Raw genomic sequence first — 10,157 nt, forward strand, 5'->3', positions numbered from 1 at the left:
CTTATGCTTATATATATTATATAGATATATATAATTTGCTATGTTATCTTTTATTAACAAAAATAATTAAAATAATTAAAATAATTAATGTCATTTTCTTTTTATATCTCTTATCTCCATTTAACGGTTCATATTCCATATTTATGACTATGCCTTCCAATAATGTCATTTCCAAAGTTTAAACCCAATTAGTAATATTTAGTCATTCCCATGATTTATTTTTAGCTAAGAGAAGGACAAATTTTCTCTTGTTTTGAAAATCTCTGATTTTTTAAAAAGAATTATTACTCATCTTTCTAATTTCAAATTTAAATTTGTTTTAGCTATTCTTTATTTTTTGGCTTAATGATAAATTTGGCCACTAAGGTTTGCATGTTTTTTCAAAATAGTCCTAATTGTATTTTTGAGCTTTTTTTTGCCATTAACCTTTATTTTTTTTAAATATGTTTTTTCTAACAGATTTAATGAAATTCAATGTTTCAATATTTTTTTCTTTCAAAAGGTTTCAATCTTTCATACGTTTGTTTATTGAGAAGTTTTTCTCTTGAGTTAAATTTTTTAGATAATTACGTTTATTTTCTTTAAATTAATAGTTATTTTAAATTTAATGTATTATTTATTTTATTATTTTCTACATGTAATTATTGTATTAGGTTATCTAAGTAATAAATTACATCTTATTAAAAATATTCTACATATGAAATTTCACATCATCCCTATTAACCGTTAAAACAGTTAAAAAGGCTAAATTCTAAAAAAAAGTTGATGGTCAAAAAATTCAAAATACAATTAAATCTATTTTGACAAAACATATAAATATTAGTGATAAATTTATCTTTAAACCTTATTTTATAATTAACTATGTAATACATACGTGGTAAAAAAATTTGCTTTTCTTATAACATTAATAACCGGGCAAGATATAACGGTTCATATTTGCTTTCTTGAAAGGATAAATAAATTCGTTTATTTTGAAGTAGAGTAAATTATTCTTTAGTCATAATATCTTTTAACGAAATAATTAATGCTATTTCATGCGAATTCAAATCGCTTTAAAATTAGTGGCATTATTTAAGGGGGATAAAAGAAGTCTGGCATCAGCAGGGAGGTGGATGATGTTTCGAGGGTGAGGGGGTGGGGGTCCCTGTACAGGGTTCTGTACACGGTTTTAGCATCTATAACTATAACCCTTTATAGCGAGAGAACAGTTAGAGTAGCCAATGGCTACTCGACAGCTAATTCTTAAAATACCACTTACCTCACTTTCCCTAAAACCACTTCTATTTCTCCGTATTTCCATTCCTATATACATCTCATCTTTCTCAGTCGCATTTACCAAGAGAGGAAACCCCAAGCTGTGAATTTTGGGTGCTTTGCTTTCAAAGAGATGGGGAGAGGTAGGGTTGAATTGAAGAGGATAGAGAACAAGATTAACAGGCGAGTTACTTTCTCCAAAAGGAGAAGTGGGTTGTTCAAGAAAGCTCATGAACTCTCTGTCTTATGCGATGCTGAAGTCGCTTTGATTGTCTTCTCTCATAAATGGAAGCTCTATGAATACTCCACTGATTCCTGGTATTTCTTTTTCTCTTTCTTTAACCTTCAATTTGGTGCAACATCTCATTACTACTTGTAATTCTCCATAAACTTTTGAAGATACATGTTTTCTTACAGGTTTCCTTTGTAAGAGAAAAAAGGAGAGCCTTCTTTTATTTTACTACTTTCCAGGATATTTTGACTCCAAAACAATTAAGTTATTGACTTGTAACATGTGAATTAAGACATAACAGATTCGCCAAAAGGACGCCTTTAAACGTCACAATTATTACATCAGAATTATAACTGTTCCACTATTTCAGGGACGAAATAACAAACGAATAGAAAACTGTTTTGGGGAGTATTGGCTATGTAAGTTAATTCACACATGGGAAAAACAAAAGAAGAGAAATTTGCTCTCTTTTTTTTTCCTTCTTAGCTTCTAATCTGAAGGTCTAACTTTCTCAATTAGGTGCAAATCCAAAACATGTCCTTTTATGTACTAAATTATTACACCAATAAATAATATATATAGTTAGTAAAAGAGATGGTTAGAATTATTCATAGTTCATTTATTAAATATGAATCCATAATAAAAACTTTGAAATGAAAAGTACTTGGCTATCGAAAAAGTAAAATCCTGGGAAACTTATGCTTTATGTCCATAATTTTTGGTGAATTTTTTTTTATAGAATATTTGTTCTGATAAAATAAAAGTCAATTGTATATGTATATATATATTCCCTAGAAGTATACTCTTCTCTATCTCTTCTCCCTCAGCAGCTCTAAAAACCTAAAAATTCTCTGGCTTTTTTGAACACTGATCTAAGAACTATTTTACCTTGAAAAGGAGCGTTTGAGGGGAGAAAGAGAGGAATCTTTAGATTTTATACTTTAAAATATTGAAGATTCTTTACGGAGGAGAACCGCAACTACTGACTACAAACTTTGATATCCAGAATTATACATTTCGATGGTATATATATTTTAAGTGCTTTAACCAAAAAATACAAAAAAAGATGGAAAAGAAAAACTATTTATGAATCTTGAATATATTTTGCAATCACCAAAATATTTACTGATAAGTAGAACAGATTTCAAGGTATATGGCTCATAAGTTCTTAAGACTTAGTTCTTGGTGAAATTTTTTTGTAAAACCATGAAAACTAGGAATAATAAACAAACAGAGGTGAGAATTTGTCTACTTTATTTAATATATTCTTTATTTAATTATGGCATCAAAAAGACGTCGGTTTAGGTTTAGGCCTTTAACTAGTATAATAGAGGTACAGAAAGATTACTAGGGAAATGAAAATATTGTACATGATCCTGACTTGTCTATCCTATAACAGCATGGAGAAGATCCTTGAACGCTATGAAAGGCATTATTACGCTGAGAGGCATCTTGTTGCTACTGAGCCTGAATCACAGGTAGACCTTTTTTCACTGTTAGCAATTGAATTTTGACAACAAAAAAGGCTTGGGGTGTACGTGCTTTCGTAGCTTTTAAGTTTTCAAAAGGAATGAGGTGAATTAAACAATTGGCAAAATTGCAAACTTGGCAGGGCGAATGGTCCGTTGAGTATAATAGACTTAAGGCTAAGGTTGAGCTCTTGCAGAAAAATCACAGGTAAATATTTCAAATTAATTGCATTTGCTAAATATCTACATAATGAAAGAGAGATGCTATCCTTCCTTTACACCTACAAGTTCCTTTTAGGGTATTATGTTAAGTCATTAGTTTGATCAGTTTCTTACGTCTCTCCAGGCACTACATGGGAGAAGATTTAGACCCATTGAGTCTCAAGGAGCTGCAGAATTTGGAGCAGCAGCTTGATACCGCTCTTAAACACATTCGAGCCAGAAAAGTATGCTTTAGTTTTTTATTGTCATTTTTTTTTCCAATTATAGCATATAGCCACAACTGTTTCTTGTTGTGTTATAGTGATGCGATTGTATCTCTATTGCAGAACCAACTCTTGAATGAGTCAATATCCGAGCTTCAAAGAAAGGTAAAGGCTTTTGGAAACGTAATGACTCGTTCATAATCATTGAGAAAAATGAAAACCCTTTTTCATGCGTCATCTCTAATAGTGGTCTATGGCAGGAAAAGGCAATAAAGGAGCAAAACGCAATGCTAGCAAATCAGGTGTGATTTACCCTTATTTCCATGTTCATCATCAATGAATATGTATAGAGTTCCTTCCTACAGCTGGTAAATACTTATTACTTTATAGCCTGTTTTTGCATGTAGATCAAAGAGAGGGAGAAGACAGTTGCACGGCAATCTCAGTGGGGGCAACAAGACAATGGCCTCAACACATCATCCTTCGTGCTGCCACACCCACATCCCTCTTTGAACATTGGGTAACACATCCCTTATCACTCCTGTAATGCTTCATCTAACTATAATCGTTTAGGAAGTAAACTCTTATAAACACAGATTATGACCATTTTTGCGTCCTTTAAAGTACATTTGAATTCTGATATGAACCTTCATTTTGTTTAGTCCATATCCCATTTTTGGAGGGTTTTTCTTTTTTAAAACAATGGCCAGGTTCATTTCTCATGTTTTAAGTATTCGTGACCATTTGTCTCATAGTAGTTGGGGCTTAATACCTTCCGGTTTTTTTACAAAAAAATTATGAAAATAGCATGAGTAAAATGGCATGTTTTCTATAGCTTATTGCAGTATTACATATGGAGTTGATAACGATAAAATATACCTCAATCATTACATAATTATTAAAACTTATAATAAAATTAATAAAAAAAAAAGTTATGTGACACCCCATGTTGTAATATATTTTATTTATTTTATTATAATTTTATTATAATTATTTAATTATTGAGGTAAATTTTATTGGTGTTGTCCTTCCATATGCAACACTACAAAACATGTTATTTTGATAAGTAATTTGTAATTCATTCTATTATTATTATTACTGTGTAAAACCCTAATCTCATGGGACGTTTTATTTTTAAAAAGAAAAGGTTTGACATTTATGGACGACTCATTTATATAGGATATAGGACCTTGGAATTCGGATAATAGGGTAACTTGTCTCTAAGGTGATTATTAGTATTAGTTAATTATTTCAGTTGTTAGCCAATGAGTTGTATCTTGTCTCTTATAAAGTAGGCGGATGAAGACTGATCAGTTAGGTTGATTTTAGTATTGTCCATAAAGTAGCGATCAGAATAAGAAGCTGTAAGTAAACTAGTTTTTTTACAATGAATGCAGTGGCATATACCAGTAAGAAGCAACAGAAGTTAGGAGGAATGAAGTTAACCTCACTATGGATCTCGACCCTATCTATTCGTGGCATCTCGGATGCTTTGCTGCATGAAAATTGGCTGAATATAATAACAATGCTTCTCTTCTCGCTATTTATCTAGTTTTGGTTTGGGTCATATGGACATACATCAAACTGTTACTGCAAGCTTGACCAAAGAGAGAAATTATTTGAAACTCGTGCGTTTAATGGTTCTTTTTAGTATTTAATATATATATATATATATATATATGGATGGGTAATGTATATGATGAAATATTTTGGAAGGATTATTTTGTTATTAATTAAAAGTTATGTCTTTTAAATATAAAAAATTATGTTAGGTTATTATTAACAAAGAGAAATGATTATTCAAATATATATATCTATTGAATAATTATGTTTATTATTAAAAGATGTGACTATCTATTTGGATAGTTATATTTGTAGGGAGAGACACGAGAATTATTATAAATAGGAAAGAAATACCAAGACAAACCAAAAACTCAAAAACAAAAAATTTCTCTATTCTCTTCCATCTTTTCGTTTTGTCAATACAAAGTGTCGTTATTCATTAAATTTTGTTGTATCTTCAAGATTCATTGACTTATAATTATTTTACAGTTGAAAATATAAGCAAAGACAAATAAAGGGCCATTTTATCAAAAAAAAGCCCATTTTCAAAATTATTTATAGAAATGGGCTAACTTTTTGATTATTTATCGGAAAGGGCTGAATTTCGCGAAAATGCATTCACGTCAACACGATTTCAGGGGATATGCCAGCAAAATGCGTTCTTGGGAGAGCGTTTTTGCCATGTCAGCACAAATCATGCCTTCGTGGACACACTTTGCTGATGTGGCAAAAATGCTCTCCCAGGAACGTGTTTTAACTTGTGTTTAAATTTTCAAAAAAGGTCATTTTTTAAATATTATAAAAATAGATCAATTTTTTTAAAAATTTACAAGAATAAACCTTAAAAAAGGCTCAAAATAACAACACCATTTTTTAAGGTATCACCAATTAATATGAAAATAAAACTTACAAAGCAAATCTTTATATAGACCCAAAGTCTCATTTCCCTTGTTTTCTTAAGCAGCGTGGGATATGAGATATGTGTATATATAGACTCATGAATAGGTTTGCAGCTTATTCCTAAACAATTGTGGGATTCCTTTCTCTTTTAACTAACAACATGAGACTAAATGCTACACTATATTTTATAATTTTTTACGAACAATTTTTATTTTTTATATTTTGTTAACATTTTCTCATATTATAAAATTATCTTTTGAGATATTCAATCTTGTTGCATTTTAGAATTGTTAACATATACAAAAGAACTATTAAAAAAGAGAACAAATTGCACATATGAAACTTGTACATACAATAATCTTCTATTCAAATTTAAATGTTTGAAGTTAATATCAATGCAATTCTAATTTTTAAAATAATTTTCCATTATTTAAATTTAGAAGTTATACTTTTAATTTTTAATTTTAATTTTATTTTATATTATGAATGTTTGATTAATAAATAAATGATGAGTATTTGATTAATAAATAAATGGTGAGTATTTGGCACTCAAATAGTATTTTTTGTAATTTTAAAAACTGATATATCTTTTTAAATATTTATTTATTTTTAATATTTTACTATACTCATTAATTTTTTAATTCTAATTTTAATTTAATTTTCATCACCTAATGGATGCTGATAAATTTATTTCAAATGTATTTTGACTAGATAGATAATCTATTTAAACATAGTATATAATTATTTTAAATAAGTTTTTTTATAGAAATATATAATATACATAAAATATAATAATTATTTTTCATATTTTTATATCTAGATTAAATTACATTAGTAGTCACTTAACTATGATTTTTAACTATCAAATTATAAAAACTTACAAAATATCACTCAACTATTAGTAATTTTTAAATATTTATTTTTAATATTTTACCATACTCATTTTATATTTTATAATTTTTTACTTATAGAGTTTAAAATTTTTATTTATAATGTAACAAATGTTAACTTTTGTAAAAAATTAAACTCTAAGTAAAAAATATAAAAGATAGTGTAACTTTTAATCTCATGTTGTTAGTTAAAAGAGGAAGGAATCCCACATTGTTTAGGAACAAGCTATAAACCTATTCATGAGTCTATATATATACATATCTCATATCACATATTGTTTAAGAAAATAAGGGAAATGAGACTTTGAGTCTATATAAAGATTTGCTTTATAAGTTTTGTTTTTATATTAATTGGTGACACCTTGAAAAAAAAATGGTGTTATCACTCTAAGCTTTTTTTTAAGGTTTATTCTTGTAAATTTTTAAAAATTTTGGTCTACTTTTATAATATTTAAAAAAAATAACATTTTTTGAAAATTTAAACACGGGCTAAAATGCATCCATGGGGAGCGCTTTTGCCACATCAGCAAAGCGCGTCCATGAGGGTGCGATTTGTGCTTACATGGCAAAAACGCTCCCCTAGGGATGTGTTTTGTTGACATATTCCTTGAAATCATGCTGATGTGAACGGATTTTCGCAGAATTTGACCATTTTAGTAAATAATAAAAAATTAACTTATTTCCGTAAATAATTTTAAAATAGGTTTTTTGGTAAAATGGCCCAAAATAAAGACATGATTTAATTAATTTATATTTATCCCCTCACCAACAGAGTTTTCATTATTAATTATCAGATGTTGGCTTCCATTGAAAAACCAATTTCAGCATCCGTTGACCATCGTTTCTTAGAGCTAATGAGGAGTTTATCTGGATAAAAGTTAAGGACATCAATTAAATACTTAAAAATACCAATTTAATTAATAGTTTTCAAAGTCAAAAGTTAAATATTTAACCAAGTAAAAATCGGCATAGTATAAAATTTTAAGGTAAATATACATTAACCATTTTCATTAAGAACGGAAAAAGAAAAATGGAAAAGTAATTTTATTTTTCTTTAAAACAATTTCAGATAGTGAAACTCTTTTTCAAATATAATTATGAGTAAAATAATATTTCAAACACCAGTGCAAAAGTTCATGGTGCCAACCAAAGACCTTAAAAAGGTGCCAACACAAGTAACCAAGTTCAAGGGCTAAATTTTACATTACCCCAATCGAAAACTATAACAAAGAATCATAAACTGTATGAAATAAGGCTAAAGGATCTTTAAAGCTCCCAAACTTTATCAAAAAAATCAATTAAATCCTTATATTTTTTTTTGCACTCAATTGAATCCTCGAATGATAACATTTCAATCAATTAAGCCCTTTTACCATTAAAGTTAATAGTCAACTATTACAGAGTAATGAAAACCATTTTCTGGGCTATTTTTCCCACGTGGCATGCCAAGATTGTGCTACATGACAAAATGGACATTTTAAAGTAAAATCATAAAAAAATATAGAAATTATAAAAATATAAAAAAATTATAAAATATAGAAAATTGTAAAATTTATTAAAATTGAAAAATTATATAAATTATAAATTTTATTAAAAATTACAAAAATATAAATAAATATAAATTATAAAAATATAAATTATGAAAAATATAAAAAATTGTAAAAAGTATAAAAATTAAAATTATTAAAATTTTAATAAAATTAACAAAATATTATAAAAAACATAAAAGCATAAAAATTTTAAAAATTAAAAATATTTGAAAAAGTTATAAAAAACTATTTTTTCCATTCACACACTGCCATGTTAACACTACAACACCTATTAAAAGTTATCAAATATTTATTTGATCCTACATTGTCTATTGTGCTCGTCCACCGCAGATATACCTGAAGCTTGCACCCCTTTGTCTATTGTCGATGATAGGGAGTGTTTTGGGATGTAAGCTAAGGGAGGGGAATGGGTTGAGAAGGCAAATGATAATCGAGGTTGTATGTAAAATTATAGACATTTTTTATATTTTATATATATTTTGTAATTTTATATTTTTGAATATTTTAATAATATTACTGCAATTTTCTATTATATATATATTTGCACTTTTCTATATATATTTATAATATTTTAAATAAATTTCTAAATTTTAAATATTTTCATAATTTTATATTTTCATAGTTTATATCATTTTTAAAATTTTTATTATTTTATTTTATTAATATATATTTTTCATTTCTTATAATTTATATTTTTTATCATTTATAAGAATTTTATAATTTCCTATATTTTTTATTTTTAAAAATATTTTTATAATTTTATGATATTCTATAAATTTTATGATTTTTATATTTTTATATTTTAATTAAAATTACAGTTTTCACCACGTGGCACAATCTTAGCATGCCAAGTGGAAAAAACAACTTAGAAAAATTGTTGTCTTTACTCTGTAACGGTTCAAAATTAAAGTTAAAGGATAAAGGGATTAATTGACTGAAAATTTAATGATTGAAGTGTAACATTCCGATTTTGGGCCTAGTCGGAACAGTGGTTTCGGGACCACAAATCCGAGGTCATAAAAAATTATTATTTTAATATTCTTTTGAGGTCTACGGCATGATAATATGATTGTGTAAAAGTTTTGTTAAGAAATTTTACCGTTTGAATGCTTAATTTGTGAAAAATGACCAAATCGCATAAAATACGAAAGTTGTGTTCCATTAGCTAAAGGTGTTAAATAGCTATAGAACTTAAAATTTGAGGTCTTTAATGAGTATTAGGCCATTATATATGTGTATGGCTGTACATAAAGTGTATAATAAATGAAAAGTCAAAAAGTCAAAAATTGGGTATGGGTTGGTATTTGATGACAAAAGCAAAAACTAATAAAATAAAAATCAAATGGTCATCTTCTTCTCCATCTTTTTCCACCGAAATTTTAAGGAGAAAAACCCCATGGAAGCTTGAAATTTTCAGCACAATAAGCCCTCTACATGTAAGTCATTTTGGTGATAGTTTTTTTTTATGTTTTTGATATCCTTGAAGCATAATATAGCTATTTATACCATTATTTTGAGCTAGGGTTTATGTTAAAAAAATTACCCATGTGTGTCATGCATGTATTTTGATGATTAATGGAGGAATATGGAAGTTTGGTGATAGATGAACATCTTTTTCTAAGCAATTTTCGTGAAAACACCTAAAAGGACTTGTTTGTAAAACATGTAAAAAAAGGTGTTAAAAATGTGATTTGATGAAAAATGTGGGATGTTATAAAAGGGAATATGAATCGGCTATTCTTGGGTACTAAAGAAATTGGCCGCATTTTATTTTATGAGCCTAGGGGCTAAATTGTAATTATGTGAAAGTTTAGGGGCAAAAATATAATTTTTCCAAAATATGATTTATGGGCTGTTTTTAATAATGTGGTAAT

General features: G+C 27.5%; 1 protein-coding gene across 1 annotated transcript; it reads left to right on the forward strand.

Moving 5' to 3' along the window:
- Positions 1-1,081: 1,081 nt before the first annotated feature.
- Positions 1,082-5,143, forward strand: LOC108478743 (agamous-like MADS-box protein AP1). The gene is made up of 8 exons (XM_017781211.2): positions 1,082-1,572; positions 2,886-2,964; positions 3,099-3,163; positions 3,302-3,401; positions 3,504-3,545; positions 3,641-3,682; positions 3,788-3,900; positions 4,778-5,143. Exons 1-8 carry the CDS (start codon positions 1,388-1,390, stop codon positions 4,791-4,793), a joined length of 642 nt encoding a protein of 213 aa, XP_017636700.1. The 5' UTR covers positions 1,082-1,387; the 3' UTR covers positions 4,794-5,143.
- Positions 5,144-10,157: the final 5,014 nt, after the last annotated feature.

Source organism: Gossypium arboreum, chromosome 3 (assembly GCF_025698485.1).
Source record: "Gossypium arboreum isolate Shixiya-1 chromosome 3, ASM2569848v2, whole genome shotgun sequence".
Classification (NCBI taxonomy): Eukaryota; Viridiplantae; Streptophyta; class Magnoliopsida; order Malvales; family Malvaceae; genus Gossypium; species Gossypium arboreum.